This window comes from Gordionus sp. m RMFG-2023, chromosome 2 (assembly GCF_954871325.1).
Source record: "Gordionus sp. m RMFG-2023 chromosome 2, tfGorSpeb1-WG-v2, whole genome shotgun sequence".
In the NCBI taxonomy this organism is placed as follows: Eukaryota; Metazoa; Nematomorpha; class Gordioida; order Chordodea; family Parachordodidae; genus Gordionus; species Gordionus sp. m RMFG-2023.
Window position 1 is genome coordinate 10,148,894 of NC_088776.1, and position 22,409 is coordinate 10,171,302.

The window sequence follows — 22,409 nt, forward strand, 5'->3', positions numbered from 1 at the left end:
TAAGTTTAAAATATCTTTTTATTGTGAGTACTGGTTGATTACAAATTAATTGTGAGATTTACTCTACTTGATTACTTTATATTTTGGAAGGTGATTACCAACCATGAAAAATTAAGAAATTGATACCGTGAAAATTTAGAATTTAATATATCACCTCATTTCCTTATCTTTATAATAATTCGTTTTAGTTTTAGAATTTATATCACCTCATTCTAATTTCTTATCTTTATAATAATTCGTTTTAGTTTTTAAAATCTACTAGAGATTATTTGATAGTAATATTATATGTTATTTGATTGAGCGAAAATTTTGGATTGTAAGCTTTCATTTGAAGTATCTCTCTTTGATACGAAATAGTTTTTTGATAGATTTATTACAGTTATTTAGTTTTATAAATTGTTTCATATCGATATTTAATTCCATCACTTCCTTTATAGTTGTGATTTGTACTTTTTGTACTGTTTCCCTTTGTATGTGATCAGAGTTTCTTATTGTGTGGGCTAGGAACTGAATTAGGTGTATTTTTAAATGTTATGTTTATAGGCGTATGATTTAATTTTTTTATTAAAGATTGATGTTTGAGATGATTTTTGGGGAGAAGATACCATTTAGGATTCGGAGGCAATTATTGATAAAGGATTGGAGCCGTCTATTTTCTGTTTGGTTATTTCCTTAAATTATAATTCTCATTTCTTCTTTGCAGTTGCCTTTATTATCCAGTGTGACCCTCATACTTTACTTTGTCTACTATTTTTACTGCATCAGCTCCAACCATAAAATTTTGGAGCGGCGGCTCGTTTGGAGTAGAAGGAATAACTGTTTTGTTGAAGTTTATTGCTAGTCCAATTTTATGATTCAAGGTCTCTAGTAGGTAGAGCAAATTTTTGTTTTCTTTTATATTTTTGAGATCACAATGATGTCATCTGTATTAGATATTATTCTGTTTTCTAAACGTTTAGTCTCATTTGAGCCTTTGGTTTTTTTAAAAAATATAAAATGTTGATATTTATATGATATTGGTCCAAAGATAGATGGTAAATGGTATCGAGATCTTTTTTAGTAATATCAAAAAATATCGGATCGGTTCGATGAAAAATTTGTGGATCAACATAGCCCTGACTGATTATTATATGATTGAATTTAAGCTTCTAAACATTCCTGGATTTAAAATAAAATCGGCTGAAATGACAAGCATTTGCGCCGATTATCCCTGCCCTGGTCTCCCCTAGATGTTATAAGATAATTGATACTTATGAGTAATGAGACTTCTTAATTACTAAAAATTAATGGTTACAAAATCCCGTAATTTTTCAGAAACATATAGGCACGTCCTGGAGTAAAACGATATTATTTTAGAAATCTCTGCCGGATCTAAAAATAATTACAAACTCCTTCCAGGCATAAACATGAATAAAAATTTACAATTTTTAAAAAAAATAATTAAATTATAACAATTAACCAGTTAAAAAATCATATTATAAATAGCATTCATTAGTTCTTATTAACAGCAACCATGGACCTAATACAGCCAAAATATTTATAACAGTCCTAAAAATTTAAATCAAGATTAGGTCCAAAATAAAATCTATGCTTGAAAATGGGAAAATAATCGTACAAATTCAAAATGTCTGATGATTCCATTTTATTCCTTATAAATTATAATTCAAAAAATATAATCCTCATTATTATATTTATTAATGACTGTTAAAATATTAATAAATAAAAACAAAAGTTTAAATTTTTTAATAAAAATTTTAATATCTATAAAATATTAATTTAAAACTTAAAAATTTTTAAATTTTAATTTCAAAGCTTAAAAATTATTAAAAAAAAATTAATAAAACAATTCACACATGTTCATTAATCCTCATTTTTTTTTTAAATATTTTTAAAATTAATTTTTCATAGAAATTTTTTTTATATGGTTGTACTTTTTCGTTTACTGACCGAACCCAATTTACATTGACATTATTTATATTTCAGAACATAAATTATTGGTAGGAGGAAAATGAACCATTATAACCGGAATAAAACCTTATCATTATAATTTTCCCAACCCGGTTTAAAACCGTTTTGTTAAAACAAAAATGCCTTAATTATATTTTAAAAAATAAGATAATTCTTCCGTGGAGAGTTTGTCATGGTTTATATTTTTATTTTACCATAAAAGAACAATTTTTATATTTTTATTTAAGCATAAATTTGAAATTAAAATGATACCGTTTTTTTAGAAACATTTTAATAGAAATTGAGGAGATAAAGATAAGATATCACTATTCTTCTTCTCTCTTTTTTTGTTTATAGAAAAGATAGATGAGTGGAAATTTTTTTTTTTAAATCGCTATCTTTAAGTGTCGGTCGAAATGCACATTTATAAAAAAAACTAACTTAAAAATTTTATATAAATATATATATAATTGTTTTCTTTTTCTTATTTCGAGAAATTATTTTTATTTTCGGGGCGGATATTGAGGAGGATGCCCTGCCCCATCAGTGGAACCATTTTAAGATTACTGCCTTAAAATGGGAAATTTTCAATAATAACGAATGAATGATTAGAAGAATAAATAATGGTTATTTTTTTTTACTTTTAAAAAAAGAAGAGGTAGCTAAAAATTGACTTACCAATAAATGGGATCTTATTATAGTATAAAAAAATTGATGTGTAAGCCCAAAAAATGCTACATAATTCGTTAAAATTAGATTATAATAAAATCCAGGTCCCATAATCTCTTCACAAACCTCAGTCAATCGTTGATTATCAAATCAATCATCAATCAATCACTTTTTATAATGCACCCTTTTCCCTTTTTTAAACTTTATAAGCCTCGCAAGATGAACAACTGTTAAATCGCTTAAGTGATTTAGTCAACGTTACCGCTATTAAGACTTTCTCTAGCTATCATAACATCAACAATGATAATGTTAGCAAACGAGATAACACGAATAATTCGATTACCAATTCAATGACAAAAAATAATACCCCGAACAAGCAAGTAACCAACGGGAAAGATATTTTAGTTGATACAGACGCCTTGTTTGACTCTATCAGGCGTAAAGGTCCGATTTTGGAATGCAGATATAAAAGTTTATAATATATATATAAAATATTATTTGTTTTATAATTCTATTTTTACTTAGACTTATAAATTATATCAAGATCTCATACAAGTGAATAAGTGCAATTTACTTTTTTTTTTAAAAAAGGATACTTTATCACAATTGTACTTATATCGTTTTTTCACTTTGCCATTAATTTTACAGTCATTTTTATACGTTTATTTAAATATTTTTACTTTTTTCCTCGTGGATTAATGAAAACTGGCATGACACTATAACTAGTCCCAAAGGTTTTGTATATGTCTGATCCAATACTTGTAATCAAGTTCAGAACTGAGTTGTTTTGTAAATTTTCATTTTTCCTTGTGTTGTAAAAAAAAGGATTGGGACAAAGGATTTGCAATACTGGTACTAAAACCCAAAACTTTGTATCCGGTTCAAAACTTAGTTGTTTAAATTTTTTAACTTTTTTCCCTCGTGTAGTAAAGAAAATTTATAATATCGATATTCAATTAATCCTTAAAGGTCAGCAATACTGGCTTACTACTCAGAATATTAATTTTATCTGGTCCCTATTTTTAAAAATGTTTTACATTTTATAGAAGCTTAGCACCATTTTGCGTTAACATTTTTTTTATCGAATAATACAATATAAAATCATTTTCAATATTATTTTTAGTTATAAACGAAGGCCTCATTTATTGTAAGCTCGCATCGCTAGGTAGTTGTCAACAGCAAGCAAATAATAGGTAAAATTTATAATCTATAGCGGATGCATTTCCTTTCATCGCGTAGCGGAGTTATTATAAATTTTACCTATTACTTGCTTTTGAAAGAATATTCATCTATGCGGGCTTACAGGGCCTAAAAAGATATTAATAAAATTTATATACAAATAATTGATTAGATAAAGATTGTTAAAATATTTTAATATATTATTAATCTTTCTAAATTTATTTTAAAATAATAACTTAAGAACCATTTTTTAAAATAAATTACTATTTTATAAGAATAAATCTTCGTCTTATTTATTAAATAGAAATTAAATATTTGTAATTAACTCCAAAGATTGCCCATGTATTTTAGCATTTTTTAAAATATTTTTCATTCTATTTCTTACTTCTCAGAACATTATTTCAACCTTTAAATTATTAATTGAATGAATGCAAAATTATAATCAAGGAAAAAGTTACATACTATGAGTACAATTGCATCATATATCATAACTCACATATTACTTACAATCTCAGATTCACAGACATTGTATATTTTAATATATATATCAGAGACCTGCAGGCCCGGCCCTAAACCCGGCCCGGGCCGTATTTTAAATTTTTTAAATATACCCGGGCCGGGCCTAAAAAATTTTTTTTTAAATATATCTTAAGATTGTTAAACCCGGGCCGGGCCGGGCCTTAATATTTTTTATAAAAATTTTTACATTATGAGTTAATGCTTATAAGATTATATTATATTATAGTTATGATTAATATAATATTGGGTGATAGTTAACACTACCTAACACCCACAGATCGATCTAATTATTAATTTCCTGCAAATTTATTCAAAGTATTAATATATTTTTTTATAATTCATATCTAAATTTTACAACATATTTTACCAAAACAATCAAATAAAGGAATATCTTAAATAAGCCCCAATATTCAAGTATTATTAATATATTTTTTTATAATTCATATCTAAATTTTTAGAATATATTTTACCAAAACAATCAAATAAAGGAATATCACTTCTTGAAGTTTGTAATACCTTTCAAAGCGAAAAAGGAGAAATAAAATTGATTTTACTTAATATAAAGCATTTTTTAATTGAAAAATTTGTTTTACACAAGTATTATTTTATTTCTCTTTTTCTCTGTCCCAAATTCAAGCAATTACGTATGTTGTCAGGGACAGATCGCAAGATGACGGAAAACTATATAAAAGATTATATTAAATTACAAGAGGCTCAGGAAGTAAATGAAATACCATAGACCAGTCAAATTACGACTGTTGCTAAACAAACTGAATCGTTTTATGACAAATGGGGCGATGGTAAATCTGGTAATATGTCAATACCCGATGATGAATATTATAATTACATAAATAAAAAAATAAAAAAATAGATGAAACATTTAAGGTGGATAATTTGTTAGAGTGGTGGGCGGCTCATCAAAGCGAATTTCCAATTTTAGCAAAATTGGCAAAACGGGTATTGGCAATTCCTGCTTCAAGTGCAAGCTGTGAGCCGAATTTTTCCACTACTGGGAGAATTCTTGAAGAAAGAAGAAGTAATCTTCAACCTGAAAAGGTAGATATGCTTCTCTTTCTTCATGAAAATTTGTGAATTTTTAATATCTTTCTTGAGTGTAGGGTTTTGTCAATCATGCTGGTTTTTTACTTTGCAAACTGTCAAATATTTATTGCATTTATTATATTTACCTTGAGTCATGAAAGTTTTTAATCCAACATTTTTCATTATTTTTTTTTACAATATTATATAATACAATTATCTTCTTTTGTTAAAAATTTATATTATAAAATAAATTATATTAATATTGTGCAATTAGATTATATTTTCAAAATACTATTTATTATACATGCATTTTTTTAAATAGCGATTTATTTTTATTTTATAAATTAAATAGTAAATTAAATACAATATATTATATTCTCAAAATATTTTCCTTTTTTTATAAATTAAATATTAGTTTTATTTTTTTTAATGCAATATAAAATATAGTATATGCTCAAAATATTATTACCATTTTTATGAATATTAGTTTTATTTTTATAAATGCAATATAAAATATAGTATATGCTCAAAATATCCATTTTTATAAATGTTTTATAATTTTTATAAGTTCAATATAATATTCTCAAAATATTAGCTTTTTACATGTATTTTTTAAATAATAAGCGATAATACTCGCTGAAAAATATGGTAAAATACCTCATAGGTGAATTTTGTATATACCAAGGTCGAATATAATTTTAAAAAATATCCGGGCCGGGCCTTAAATTTTTAAATCCGGGCCGGGCCGTAAAATTTTCTTTTAAAAAATATGGCCGGGCCGTAAAAATTTTTTTTTAAATATCCGGGCCGGGCCGTGCAAATAGTGCCTCTGCAGGTCTCTGATATATATGTATATTTATACACAGGGGCGGACTGGTGACGCTACGGCCTCGCGGGCATTTTTTATAGCGGCCTCATTAATATGGGGGCTTCGCCCTCATACCCCTATTTTTGCCCGGTCTTCGACCGGGTTCCCTTAAATGGCTTTGTCGATTTACATGATTTTTATTACTTCTTATTTTTGAAAATAAGTTCCAACGATTTACAGAAAATATATACTATAATCATATATTATATTTTAAAAAAATGCACCTATATTCATTGGACATACAAATTTTATATTAGATTTACAACGATATTGCACTATAAAATCAAATCATACATCACATGTTAAATATAAAAAAATACATACTCAATATATCAAATCAATTAATTACACATATAAAATTATTGCAGTTAATTACAGAGAATAAAATTTCTGCACTTATAAAATCGGGCACCGATCATATTGTAAATAGATATTAATAAGATTCAAATAAATGAATTAAGAATATATATAATTTTTACGTTAATAAATCTCTCATTAACTTTGAATATTTGCGCAAATATACAAGAAAATCTTCTAGTTTTCGATCTGCGCTAATAGTTCTAGTTCAACTGACATCATTAAAAACGCTTATAATTTTTCTTGGTCAATATTAGCTTTCAGCCTATTTTTATAATGTTTAATTTACTAAATGCTTTCTCGCAATTAACCTGCGTAAATGACAAAGTTAAAATGTATTCATATGCCAAAAATTAGTGAATGCACTTGTGTCTGTGCATATTGTATCTTTTAAGAATTTCATACACGCATATTAAACACTTGTTACAGTTATTATCACACTCTGAGTTATTATCATATTGTAATATTCCATCTTCTTCATTTGACTCCTCACTTGTACATACGATATCATCGACCGTTTCATTTAATTCTGCTACCAAATCTTGGAATACACTGGCAAATGAACATAATTCGTTACGTAATTTAACACTCAATATATATGGCAATCATGCCAGTTTTTCCAAGGCCTTTTCAGAAATACCTTTACTATTTATTTCATCAAAATGCCTTGGATGCAAATATTGGACATTATAAGCTCTCAATTCTCAGAAATCCGTTCCAACAAGCTGTTTATAATTTGATCAATTATAGGACGAAATCGAACCTATAAAGGTCAATCGATTCTTGGGAACGTTCATCTTGGCATTTATCACTATATATTCTATTCGCTCGTCCTATTCGATTTTTTGGCAGAGCATTCTGTACCCTGATACTCTTCGAGAGCTTTAAATATGAAAGTGTTTCATTTAAATTAGAAGCCATTTCATTGCTTTATTTTGAATGGATGATACAGAGATTTACCATCTTCTATCATTTTCCATGCTGACAAAGTACCTAATTTTTTAGTTTGAAGATATGACAGTAGCCTTATTATTTCAAAATTTTCAAAATATATTATAGCTGTACCTAGAGTCTTTACATAAATTATCAAGTTTTTGTCTCAAATGATTTATTATCTATTATAAAAATTGAAGTGCATTTATCGTTATTGGGAGTAAGCTCTCTTTACCATATATCCATCTAAGGGTTTTTTCACGTGTCCATCACCTTATCTCACCTATTTTTTGCAGCCTTCTCAGCTTATTTTGACCAGATGAATTATTCTGTTTCACCCAAGCATCTGTTATCTGATTCACCGACCTGGATTTTATTTAATTTCAATTAATTAAGAACAAGAAATGTTGGCTATATTATTTCTACAATAAATCAATATATAAAAATATAATATAATAAACTAATCAAAACTTAGCTTTCACTCTACTCAAATGGAAGCGTTTTCACTTCATTTGAAAAAAAAACAAAGTTAAGAACATGGTAATGATGTATAGCGTCAAGCGATGTTATTGATATTTTATGCATTAAAATATAGTAAACGACATGACAATTCTCAAGGAATGTGATATTCAAATCATAGAGATATCATTAAAAATAAATAAATGATAAGAGAAAATAATGTGAACATAATATATATTTTTTCTAATCGGCCTCTTTTTTGATATTTTCCTCTGATCGGCCTCAAAAATGACATTTTCTCGCGGCCTCGTGGGCAAAATGCCCACCTGGTCTTATGGCCAGTCCATCCCTGTTTATACACCTCTTTTTTTAATCAAAATACATTAAATTTACAAATAAAATATAGAAAGTATCCTTTCAAAAATATATACGGGCTGGACTGCCTCCACCCCCTCCATAATATGTTTTTTAAACTATTTAGTCGGAACGATATAACGGCTGTTTGGAAATAAGTCGAATCAGGGCACAGTCTAAGTGTTGTATGTTAATTTTTTTAGTGTTTGGTTTAACTATTGGGCAGGAAAATACTTTCCACACAAGAAAATACTTTCCATTTTGAAGGATAAATATATGCATTATATTTAAAATCAAATTATACTTTTGTTTATATCGGAATCGATGTTAAATTAGACCCCCATTCACAGAACCGGTATTTTCCTTAGCTGATCTGATCTGATTTTATTTTATGATATTAGAAGATACATATCTTAAAATATTTGTTGCTATAACTTCAGAAGCTGATGCTCTCTCTAATTTTTATATACCAGCTTTAACCCTTCGTTGCACAGGTTGAACTATGCAGACCTCAGTCATTTTAAAATTGTTAAAAAAAATTTACATATTTTGTCCGAATCTTTTAATTGCTTATTATTTTTAAGTAAAGTTTATGTAAATTAATTTTGATTATATTCAGTAGTTCATGAGTTATATGGTGTTTTTGGAGCTTGGGGTTTGCATAGACCCTACCTGATCATCCGTGACTTTTTTTCATCTGTTTTGGCATTGATATATTAACCATAAATAAACACTTTTTTATATATCATTTCATTAACATAAATATTAATGACTTGATAAAAAAAGGGGATATATGTTATTTAAAAATAAATTTTTATGGATTTGCTTCGAATTGAATTAGATGAAGGTACAAAAATATAAGAATGCTAATCATAAATCAATTTTAACCTAAAACGGAGATAAACCTAACTATAATAATTGAATTACTATACATGAATGAATGTTTTAACTTATCCCACCCTTCTAAAATGTGTATTATCTATAGCATATACTCTATTTTATTTTGGGAAAAAAGATAAGATGAACGGACTATTTTGCAAGATTAGAAATATAGTAAAGCAAGACACCGTCAACTCAGAATTGCGACTCAAATTGCTAGAACTATTAGAGTACAGGGCCACTGCCTGGAAGTTGCAATCGAATGGTACCGAAATTGCCGATGAAGAAAAGTCTTCGAGTCCGGTTGAGAAAGTCGCGAAAATTAATGAAGTGATTTATTTACTTATTTTTTTTACGGTGCAATTATTTATAATCCTCGCCTTAAAAAAAGATGAAAACAGTTTTGAGTTTCAAGTTAAACACCCCCCCCCCCCCCTTCCACTTTCCCAAGAGGAGATAATAGAAATGAACTAATATATGATTTTTTTAAAAAAAAACCTTATATTATATTTTATCATCTAATATAATATAATAATTCATCTAATTTAACTAATATAGTGTAATCATGTTTTATTTTAAGAGCTTATTTGATGAATTAATTTTTCGTGAAATATTTCAGTATAATAATATTTTCCTCCAACTCAAGTAGTTATTTAAAAAAATTATGTATAAATTTTACATGATTTTTTTTTTTAAAAAACTGTAAGTTAATATAGAAAATAGGGTAAAACAAACTGATAATTACAATGTTTAAAAATAGTTTTATCAAAATATACAGTATAAGCATACCATGATGGGACTAGTCAAGTTCCAAAGTCAGCTTACTGTAATTTTAATTGATAGATTAGATAATAAAGAAAGAAAACGAATATTATAAATATCATCAATTTTTTTTATAAAATACAATCATAAATAAGCCTATTAAAAAAATATTAATAATATTAATATCCTATAGCCTAAACTTAAAATTACAACCTGCAAGAATTCCAAAGAGAACGAAAACGAACACAATCAACTAATAAATCTTGATAATATCGATTCGAGTACCTTTTCAAAGATTCAAGAACATAACAAAGTTCTGGAAAATGATGTTGTTGAGAAAATGAAGGATAAGAAGGACCAACAACTACTCGGCACCGAGAAAGAAAATGGCGCGTTATGTAAAAGTGTTTCTTTCTCTAACGAAGTAGAGATGGTGGCCATTCACGACTATGATATTTTATTATCATTGAATAATAAGATATCTCTCGTGGGTTTGGATGATCTTGATGGTGTATTAAAGAAGGATTTTGTCCCCGAAGACAAAGTGACCGATAAGGACATAGATATCGTTAAATTAGGCTCTTCAGAGGAACAGGGGGACTGCGAAAAGGACCAAAGGTTGAATTATAGAAGAAAAATAACGAATATTTTAAGAATTTTTTTATACATAGATAGACTAATATTTAAGGCAATAATTAAGAATGCAAAAAAATTGGTCAATTAGATGTGATTAATATAGAGATTCGATGGCCGGAGAATTTTATCAATAAAAAAGTATGTGTTTCTCGCTATTTTCCTATTACAGTTTATAAAAATAGATCAAACTATTATTGTTTCTAGGAAATTTTTTTGCCTTAATGATCGGTTTAAGTATGTGATATGTGATATCTATAGATCTATCCAAAAATTTTTGATAAGTTGCTCTTACTTCTTTAATAATCAATTAAAAGGTTATTTTATATATGGATTAATATGAAATATATGCTAGAAGGATTTTATTATCGTTCCTTGACTTGGCCTACATTTACTGATGTACTCTATTAAGTAGTTATGATTCAATAATTTCACTAGAATCTTAAGGGGAGGGGGTGGTCGGATGTAATTTATCAAGGGTGGAGTGGCAAGGAAAAGGTCTCGTGGGACGTGTTTAATAAGGTCGCCCCTCAGACCCATCTTTCATGGACCTGCGACCCTCTTCCGCAAATATGTCAATTTTAATACTAATTTATATCTATTCATTCTAGAGTATTCTGTTTATAGGTTATTATAAATGTATGTCATATAAAAATAGAATTTATTCACCGAGGACAAATTAGCTATTGGGGTTGACTCCTCCCTCACTCTAACTTATCTATTGGGTTATTTTACCTATAATAGTTATTTAACCGGATCATTTTAATGAAGTCATAGTCATTTTTATATTCGATGTTCAATGATCAATTACTATTATATTTGAACAATTTATTAGTAAGAAGTATAAAGATATAGAATATATTCATAGACTTATCCAAACCAAACCTGAATGCTTACTTTTTTCTGAGCCAGAACCTGAACCCGATATGATAGTTGTCTTGATTCAGATCCTATATATAACATTTTTGCTATTAATAAGTTTTAAAAGTTTACTATATTATACAGATATTTTAAATATTATATATAAAAAGGAATAATAGTCATTTATATTGACCAATTAACCAATGGTTAAGTATTACTTTTCTATTTTAATATTAAATTGTTCTTTATATAATGATAAACAAAGCATTTAAATTCCGATTTCTTTGTGAATATAACATAAAGCTATCTATTTTTATATAAATAAGTTAGAAAAAGCTTTTGGTTTATCAGGGTACTAAATATTTAAAATATAGGTTGGGTACATAATATAACTATGTGAAATTTTTAGAAATAATCCTATATGAATTCAGAGATACAATAAAAAAAAATGTATAATAAATATAACTATAGATTTAAACATATTGGATTTTCGAATAGGAATCAATTGATATTTAATGATGAATGTCGAAAGATAGAATAGAGTAATTAGAATAATTTTGAATCAAGAAAGAAAAAAAAATGTATAAATCAAAAATTGTAATAATCTTGAGTTACATGAAAAACTGGGAAGTGTATAGAGAAATTATGAGCTATATTTCACAGGAGAATACGTGATTCAGTAAGATGGAGCTTAAATTCAAAATCCACAAAAAAATGTTTTTAAATGACAGTTTTTGATTGGATTTGGGTAGTTTTATTGAATTTTATTTTAAATATTTTAAACGACAACATTTGAAGGATAACTTCCGATGATACGCTAAACATCACGTCGACGGCTAATATAAACAAATATGCTCTTAAAGATCAAATTTACATTAAAGCCACGGACGCTGGTCGAGGTATCAACAAATTTATACGAATTAATTTGAAAAGTATATTAAAAAATTTTTTTTTAAAATAGTGATGGGTGTTAAAGGCAAGAGGATTCATCAAATCGAAGAAATTAGCAACACAATAATATCTTTCCAAAAAGGTATTAATTTTTTTATAACCAATTTAAAGAAAGAAGGTGAGAAAGAAAAGAAAGAAAGAAAGAAAGAAAGAAAGAAAGAAAGAAAGAAAGAAAGAAAGAAAGAATAAAAAATTTAATTTAATTATTTGTATTTAATAAAAAATAATGCAGACTTTCAAAATAATGAGAGGGAAGTGACCATATGCGGCCCAGAGGAAGGATCTATAGCGTAAAATATATTTTTTTAAAATTGATTCAATCAAATAATTTTAAAACGATTTTTTTAGTAGGGCTTTTTTTAAAAAATACCGAATTTTTTCTTTTAGGAATGCTAAGATTTTGATCAAGGAGACAATACGCCGAAATTCTTCGCCGACAAAAGTAATGAATGTATGACGTTATTCACGTTATTTTCTTTCCTTCTCTATTAAAAAAAAGTTTAAATATATGTAAGCTAAGTTTAAAAAATGTTCATTGAAAATGATAATTAATAAATTCATTGGTCATTTAAGGTTTTATATAGTATTTTAAGTTTAGAATGACACATAATGCTGTATAACTAAAAGATTTATGGAACACGTAAGCAGTTGCCTATTTAGTACATTTTTTGCTCCTTCTAACAATATTATTATAAATATAATTTGTTAATTTTTTTAAAAAAAACCCATCTTAATAGTGGTTAGGTTAGATATATTTGTTAACAATAAGAATAACACGTTAATTTTATGGTTTATTTTGTTTAAATATTCTAGACATTTAATAAGAAATTATATGTCCTTCCAATTAGTATGTTCATATTCATATATAGAGAGAAGGCCAAGTTCGAACTTAAACTTACGTGCTTGTGCATCAGGCATATTATACTGATCACACTGAATAATATATTTCACCTCCTCCCCACCACCTCCTTCCATCCATAAATAAATAAATCTGAAAAAACTATAGTTCAATAGGTAAAAATTGTTGTATACAATATTAATTACTTAAGATTAACAATTATAAAAAAATTTAAAAAAATATCTCAAAAATATTAACATCGGGATCATTAAATTTCTATCTGAACTCTGATGACATACCCTCTACCCTTCCCTTAAAAACCTATCTCCAAAAAACCTCTACATTTCACTAAAAAAATTAAATTATTTTAATCATTTACAATTTTAAATTTAAATACATTCTAGAAATGTCTCGAATAAAATAAATAACAAAAAATACTAGTCTAAATTTCATTAATATTATTTTCCCCTTCCCTTTTTATGCTTTCTAATTTTACTTATGTCTTTTAATTTTCGACCCATATTTTGTTAATATATTTCAAATGTTAAATGTAATTATTAATGTAATTTAATATTGTAAATTTAATGTAATTATTAATGTAATTTAATATTGTAAATTTAATGTAATTTTAAAAGCATGGTTTTCATTTATGTATATTCCCTTAAAATTTAATTCATTTTTTTTTTCTTCAAAATTTTTCAAATCTTTTATAAAAATTCGCTTTCAGACATCTTCATTGATCATCTTCATTATTGTATTTTAAAACGAATTCAATATTTCGGAAGAAGAAAACTATTCTTATTCAACCTGATTCACTAAATTTCTTTTTATATTAAATCAAGAAATAAATATTTGAGTTCGGATTTATATTTGGTAACAAATTTCTTTTTTGTTGAAATGGTAATTTGCCAAGAATCACAACCATCCTTGATTACTAGGAATAAAATTGATTCGGGGAAATCATCTATTCTTTCTGTCCAAAAGATGATTATGGCAACTAATTTTAAAGCTGTAAGTTTGATCTCTTTTTTTTTATAAAGTACAAAAATGGACTTATTACGGGAGATCTTGTTAAAAAAAATAAAATATTTCCATGCTTAAAAAATATATATAAAGTATTAAAATGATAAATGGTATGATGCATTAATTTTTATAGTTATATTATTATATAACGCGAATAAAAAGGAATTTTTAGACACCACCACTTCATCTAAAAACGAAAAAGAAACCCCAAAACAACATTACAATAGCAAGCCTTACCCAGCATCGCACTTTTTAAGTTCGGCACATCATTGCTCGCTATGTCATTTCCATTCATTTGGACCCCATTCTCCATTTTTATGTTGTGAGGATGCCAATAACACCCATCAGTATGCCAATAGATGGCATAACGGCGAAAGTCCGAAATATTCTCTAGACGATACTCTGCTGGAAGCTACCGCAAGACGTCGATTTTTTGAATTCAGGGAGGGTAAGAAAATTGATTGGCGATGTCAGACTTGTCGATTATTCGCAAATAATAGTGCGAATCAATATAGCGACGACAAGATGAATCATAACCATCCCAGGGCTTATGATAAGTAAATAAAATCTAGCATGAGATTGTCATGATACTTGGATGAATAAGAGAAATAATAAAGAGTTAGTTGGCAAACAGAAAAGAATTTAGGAATAAGAGGCCGTCTTGGTTAACTTTTTCACGTTGCGTTTAAAACGCATTCTATATATTTTGTACAAACATTATAAAAAGGTTTTTGCATTTCTAACCTTGCATATACTAAAATTATAATAAATTAGAGCCTTATGGAATTTTTAATTAAAAGATTTAATAATTACGAAAACTCGTAAGTTTAAGAATTTTTATCTTATAACTGCATTTTTATAAACCGTTTTAAGTGGAACGTAAAATAAGTGCGCCATAAGAGTTTTAATTAAATAATCTTAGCTAAAATTTCGACCATTTATATAAATATAATTTTTATTCTCTTTGAAAAAAAATTCACCATTTTTGTAATTAGCCTCAGCAAAACGAACACCTGCCTAGAAATCCGTGATCAAATCAAATCCGACACAAAACTAGGTGGCGCCGACAAAAAACGCGAGTACGTTTATTACCAGAGTTTAGATATTCGTCCCGATTACATTACCCCACCCTACAGCTCACCCCAGAACCTTTACAATTTTAACCATCACCACCCTAGCAACCATAATCAACAACACAAACTTCCTCACTGTTCATTTTCGTCGACTGGACTGGGTGGCAACCTAGTAGCTAATTCAACTAGGGTGCGAGCGGACGTAGATAGAATGTGCTCTTCCATGTATCACCAATCTAACAACAATACCAGAAACGGGCTCAATTATTTCGAAGAAGGCGACAACCATATTCACGCCTCCCATTTTTACCACGCTCATCCAATCCACCATAAATTCAATAGTCACATTAATCATAATGGCAATATTAATAATAATTTTGAGAGTTTTTACCACGATAACCGGTTCTTAAACCATAATTATAACCACACGCCAAATTTTTTCTACCAAGGCAACCACAAACGCGATCGGAAAGTTATGTGTTCCCATAGTTCTTCATCCGTCTCTTCCAATAACAACAATAACAACGGGAGAAGGCTGGTGCGAACCAAATCATTTACTTCGTCCACTGCCACCAATGAGGTATATATTAAAATGTGCTTATTCCTTTAAAGTCTGAACTCTCGTTAATTTGGGTTGAAACTTTCGATTAAAATATACTCTGACACCTTCTAATTAAAGAGAGAATTTGGTGGTGATGATTAGAGAACAGATTCATCTTTAATAAATAATGTATTTAACACATTCTATAATTGTCATCAAGTCAGATTTTAAATATATAACTACAATTTTATTAAATCATAGTTCAAAAAATATATAATCTAAAACATGCTTTCATATATCTCAATTAATTGATATAAAAATAATAAGTAGATAATCAATCATTATAAGTTACGCAAAACGAAAATGAAATAAAATAAAATGTAATTTAAATGATGATATAAACTGATTTAAGCTTAGAAAAATAACTAAATATAAATATAAACCGTATCAATGATATTTTTGATATTGCCATTAAAACTTTAATACTAAAATAATTATCATTAAAATAAAACTAAAACTAATTAAAGTTAAATTAAATATATATATTAAATAGAATTGAATCGAACCCGTTCCTGTCTACAAGACTTTTGATCACATTTATTCTAAAAATAACTCAAAAACGATATATTATTAAAACAATCTACCTATATTAGAAAATACAATAACTATCAACATAAGATTTAGTGTAACTTTTTTTAAAAAAATTGTTATATTTCTATTCTTATAACAAGAACAAAAATAACGACTTCGATCTCGGTCCCATAGTTCCAAAGTATTCCCTCAAAATAGGCGAAACCATGTTGACTTTACAAGGAAAACATTCTGAAATATTGGAAGTATTAATTAATCTTTTATTAACTTTAAAATTATTAATTCCCATATAAATTGTTTTTATGAGCAAAAATACCATCCTCAAAATTGTTTATTTTATATGCCACCTCCCTTCGTTAAGTTAAAATGCATAAGGAGGCGGGATGGATATGTTAATCGAATATAAGTGTTGATTATTATAGGGGAGACCGGGGACAGTTTGTCCATAAAAAATAGAAGTGTTATAAAAAATAGACAAAGCAATTTTTTCTAAAATGTTTTAGCGTAATTTTATTCTTATCTCTACGATAGAAATTAATATTTAAGAAAAAAATCATTTAGTTTTTAATTAATGCGAAATTTAAAAAAAATGAAAATTTAAGTTTTATGAAAAACACCTAGGGTATCTATTATCCTTTCACGTTACGTGTCATATCGCTTTTTTATTTTTAGATTTTTAAAATTTTTTTATATAAAAGTGTTGATTCTAAGTAAATAAATAAGAATAAATTATGTTAAATTTATTAGGGTTCATCTAATCATATACAGTGTTGTGATGATTTAATGAAACATATTGACGATTAAATTAAAACCCATCCATATAAAATTATAATCTTTGCAAAAATAATTAAAATATAGACAAAACATTATTGAAATTTCTTTTATTATTACTTTTGTTATTTTAATTATTTTTGCAAAGATTATAATTTTATATGGATTGGTTTTGATTTAATCGTCAATATGTTTCATTAAATCATCACAACACTGTATATCACCCGGAAGTACTTGTTATCATTAAATCTGTCATATAATTACAAAAAATAAGTCAATCATCTTCATATTGTCATTAGTAGTCCTAGACAAACTAGTGACTTCTAATATTTTTATAAATTTAGTTGGATTTTTTTTATTAATAATCCCTACTTAAAAATGGCTAATACGTACCCCGCCAAAACCTGCCCCAGGTCTTCACAATAATTAAATTTAATTTAAGATATTAAATTACCATAAATTGTGTCAATATTTTTATATATGTTAAAATATATATTTCTTTATCATATAGAATTAATATTAAGTCTAAACAACGTTTATAAAAAAAGTTATTAGTGAAAATGTTTAAAAAAAATTTACTTTTGGTATGTTAAAATTATAATTTGCATTTAAAAATTTTCATTAGCAATTTTGTGCGAAACATTTCTGGACCTACTTAAGCACCTTATTAAAATACATATTTGGCTTAAATTTCAAAACTTAAACATTATTAATTTTTAAATTATTCGAGAAGGAAATACCTAGCCCGGGAACACACTATCCCGGTATCCCCTAGTGGGCTAGGGTTTGTATTTTAAGTTTTGTGTGAAATTTATTTAATTTCTTTTTAAAAAATATAACGTGTGGGTTAAAATTCAACCACCGATTTCTTAAAATGCTATCTCATAAAATTAATATTTTTTTACAGCTGGCTAAGAATGTGCTGGAACGTTACTTCGAGGTATCCAAGAAAGGAAAAGGTGCGGGCGATGTCGTGTTAAGTAGTGATACTAGTGGCGAAAAGGTTGCCTATGACTTTTTTAAGATTATGAAATAAATTTAAAAAGAAAGTAGACATATCCAAAAATAATCATATAAAAATCAAAAAATATTAATATCTTTGCAGTGGACTTTGGATAGCTCCAAAGAAGGGGATGAATCAGAAATATCTGACAAAGTTTTGCAGAAGCTAGATTTCGCCATTTGTCAAGACCAGAAGGAGGCCTTATTGATCAAAGCTAAAAGCAATCAATTAAAGGTATAAAATATAGACATATGCACGCCAGTATTTTGATTGGGGGAAGGGAGTATAGATGGGGTTTTACCCTATAAATTTTATTGGAAGGCTTTAGGCTCATTTATTGCAGGCCGGCCGGGTTAACATAATTCTAGGGTTTTCACTTTTTTAATCTATTTGTTTCAGTAAATTTTTATTATAATTTTTCTATATGCTACTAATTATTTTTTAAAAAAAATTTCACCTTAATAATTCTCCATACTTTTTGAAATATAGCGATCTTATTCATTTCACCATAATCAAACTGTTGGCATAGGACGTAAACCTTGGATGGGAAAGCAAGGCCACAATGAAGCCGAATATTTTCTAAACGCATCTTTGGAAAGGCCAAATAAGAAACACCCTGTTAAAGACGAAAAGGAAAAGGAAGAAGATATAATAATTCCTCCTATCAAGAAGTACCAAGTTGGGATATCCAAAGGTATCATTTTAAACATTATAAGGAAAGAAGGAAAATTATAAGAAAATTATAAGAAAATTATAAAAAATAAAATTAAAAAAAAAAGAAGAATATAAAGTGGAGAGAGAAAATAAAAGAAAAGATATTATTTCCTTCCTTCCTTCCTTCCTTCCTTCCTTCCTTCCTTCCTTCCTTCCTTCCTTCCTTCCTTCCTTCCTTCCTTCCTTCCTTCCTTCCTTCCTTCCTTCCTTCCTTCCTTCCTTCCTTCCTTCCTTCCTTCCTTCCTTCCTTCCTGATAAAACAATGAAAACAATAAATTAAATTATATGTATTTATATATATTATCTATCTTTTACAATTTTCATTCTATATATATATATATTATTTTTTTAAATTATTTACATATATATACAAAATAAGAATTTTATAAAATTAAGATTTATTTTAAGGTTAAAGAAAAAGAATTTAATTTAAAGTAAATTTTTTAAGGTTATAAAATTTTACAGGTTACATTATTCATTTTATTTTTACATATTTAACATTTCCTTCTTTTTTTTAAAGTGACTTCATTCCTCAGTTTCTCATCTTCTCTATTGCTCCATTAGCCATTTGTTTCTCTATTGCTCCATTAGTCATTTGTTAGTACGACTTGAGTTTGTTTGTCCATTGAATCATCGTTTGTTGAACATTGTTTGTTGATTTGCTGTTTGTATTTGATCATCCCATTTCCATTTGGCTTTATTTTTTTTTTAAATTTATTTATTTATAATAATCATAGTCGTAAGTCATAATTCCTATTTTCACCTTTTTTGAACTTGTGAATTTTGACCTTGAACTTGGGATTTTTGAACTTGAACTTGTTCTTCACTTCTTCCTCCTCTAAATACCTTTGTAGTATCATTTGTTATTATATTTGTTGATCTTTTCTTTATTTGATCTAAATGCTTCCTAATAATATTGTGTCCAATATCTATTTTATATGACAAGTTCTCATCTTTTTTTATCACTATTTCTTTATCCCAAATATTTTCTTTAAACGTCTTGTACCAAATCTTTTCTCCTATAACTATTTCTCTATTCTTCGATATTTTCCTTCATTCTCGTTTTCTTCCAGTGGTTTAATTAAAGCCCATTTAGTCCTGATTGTCCTTGAAAACATTAATTTGCTAGGTATCATGTTTGTTGTATCATAGGGGATTTCTATAATTAAACAAAAATTTATCCAAAGCAATGTCCATTCTTGTTATTTTCCATATTCCTTTTCATACTCAATTTCATAGTTCTTATCATACGTTCATATTGACCATTTGATTGTTGATGATGAGGTGCTGTGAGTATATGTTTTATACCATGATCTTCACAAAACTTTTTAAATAAGTAGCTAGTAAAGTTAGTACCGTTATATGTCACTATTTTGTGTGATATTCCAAATTGACTAATTATTCTCATCAATTCTTTTTCAGTTGATTCCATCGTTATGTTCTTCATTCGTTTTATTATCGGAAATTTGCTATTCGCGTCAACAAATACCATAAAATTGTTGTCTACGAATTGTGCAAAATCTATATGTACACGTTCAAAAATCTTTGTTGCTTTTTCCCATGGGTTTTGCATGTTGTGAGGATTATCTGTTTATTTATTGCATGAATCACAATTTTTTACCTCTTGACCTATCTCTGTGTTTATTCCAGGCCACCACAAATAATCTCTTGCTAACAACTTTGTTTTGCTTGCTCCTAGATGTCCCTTATGTAATTCACGTAAAATCTCCTTTCTCATGTTTAGCGGTATTATTATTCTATTTTCCTTAAAAAGACAATCTTTCATCAAGCTCAATTCCATTTCCATATTTTTGTACTCTTTGTTTTTTATCGGTTCATTACTCCTAATATTATCAATTATTTCTATTAATTCTTCATCATTATTTGTTTATCATCAAATTTTTCACCATCTATATTTTTTATCATGCTTTCTGTATTTCTCTGTGGTAATCTTGATAAACAATCTGGCACTAAATTTTGTTCCCCGGTCTATGTATTATTGTATAATCATAAGCTCCCATTGACAAATTCCATTTTTGCAAACGCATTGATATTGAAGTATTTTCTTTAAGTTTTTTTGAAAAAATATTATTAGTGGTTTGTGATCTGTTATTATCGTAAATTTTGTCCCAATCAAATATTCTTGAAATTTCTTAACCACGTATATTATAGTTAATGCTTCTCTTTCAATATTTGTATAATTTGTTTCAGCTTTCAACAAAGTTCTTGACGCAAATGCTATAGGTTTCTCTTTACCATCACCTTCATTGTGAAATAACACCGCACCTAAACCTTTCGAAGTATCAGTTGCAATTCTTATTGGTAAATCAGGGTTGTAAAAATTTAGAGTTGGCGGACTACTGATCAACATTTTAAATCATCAAAACTTTTCTGATGTGCATCTTCCCATACGCATTTTTCTTTGTTGACTATTTTATATAACGGATCTGCTAAATCTGCAAAGTTACACAAAAATTTTCTGTAACAACTAGCCATGCCTAAAAATGTTGCTAATTCATCTTTTGTTGTCGGTTCTAGCATGTTTGTAATGGCTTTGATTTTGTCTTCGTTCGGATGTATTCCTTTTTCGTCTATGTCATGTCCAAGAAATCTTATCTCTTTCTTCAGAAACACACTCTTGTTGAAATTTGGTATAAGTCCATATTTTGATATTTTGTCGAAGACTTTTTTTTATGTTGTTCACATGCGTTTCAACATTATCACCAGTTATCAGTAAATCATCTATGTAAAATATGACATCCTTCATGTCTCCAAAAATTCGATCCATAGTACATTGGAATATTGCTGATGAAGTTTTTAAACCAAATGGGAGTCTTGTAAATCTTTAATAACCCTTGTGCGTTGATATTGTAAGTAGATCTCTAGAGTCTTTATGTATTGGTACTTGCAGAAATGCGTTTAAAATCAATTTTTGTAAACTTTTTTTCTTTCGATAATTTTGAAATTAAATCATTGATACGCGGTATAGGATATTTAAAGTCCTCTAAAGCAGGGTTTATCGTATTTTTGAAATCAGCACATAGCCTTAGTGATTCATCACTTTTATAAACAGGTGTGAGTGGACTTGCCCAGCGTACTTCCTCTACTGGTTCTATTATCTTATCATCAATCCATTTTTGTAACTCTTTTGTTATTAGATCAAGTCTTTTATACGGAACGCGTCTTGGTAATCTTCGGTTTTGCATCTTTTTTTAAGTGTAATTTAACATCACTGCGACATATTGGTTTTTAATTAATTTTTAAATTGCATTGTTTTATCATGGTGGCAGAATATAACTACTTAATTATAGTTACGTTACCTTCAAAATATACTATTCGCCGATTATACGATGAAAGAAAAAATGAATATACATTCGCAATACATCAAAGGACGACAATTATTCATTTATATTATAATCGATTAGAAGATAATGCAGAATGCT

General features: G+C 27.6%; 1 protein-coding gene across 3 annotated transcripts in view; it reads left to right on the forward strand.

Moving 5' to 3' along the window:
• Nucleotides 1-22,409, forward strand: part of LOC135925030 (putative uncharacterized protein DDB_G0282133) — a 31,953-nt gene that overhangs the window by 6,756 nt on the left and 2,788 nt on the right. The window contains exons 4-16 of one of the 3 annotated variants that reach the window (XM_065460168.1): nucleotides 2,827-3,087; nucleotides 9,342-9,535; nucleotides 10,188-10,585; nucleotides 12,260-12,360; nucleotides 12,423-12,494; nucleotides 12,645-12,702; nucleotides 12,800-12,863; nucleotides 14,436-14,830; nucleotides 15,269-15,926; nucleotides 16,619-16,723; nucleotides 18,157-18,252; nucleotides 18,355-18,486; nucleotides 18,742-18,946. In XM_065460168.1, coding sequence (XP_065316240.1) covers nucleotides 2,827-3,087; nucleotides 9,342-9,535; nucleotides 10,188-10,585; nucleotides 12,260-12,360; nucleotides 12,423-12,494; nucleotides 12,645-12,702; nucleotides 12,800-12,863; nucleotides 14,436-14,830; nucleotides 15,269-15,926; nucleotides 16,619-16,723; nucleotides 18,157-18,252; nucleotides 18,355-18,486; nucleotides 18,742-18,946 — 2,739 coding nt within the window. Of the gene's footprint in view, nucleotides 1-2,826; nucleotides 3,088-9,341; nucleotides 9,536-10,160; nucleotides 10,586-12,259; nucleotides 12,361-12,422; nucleotides 12,495-12,644; nucleotides 12,703-12,799; nucleotides 12,864-14,435; nucleotides 14,831-15,268; nucleotides 15,927-16,618; nucleotides 16,724-18,156; nucleotides 18,253-18,354; nucleotides 18,487-18,741; nucleotides 18,947-22,409 lie in introns of all 3 variants that reach the window. The other 2 variants (XM_065460166.1, XM_065460167.1) reach the window with 2 other exon arrangements.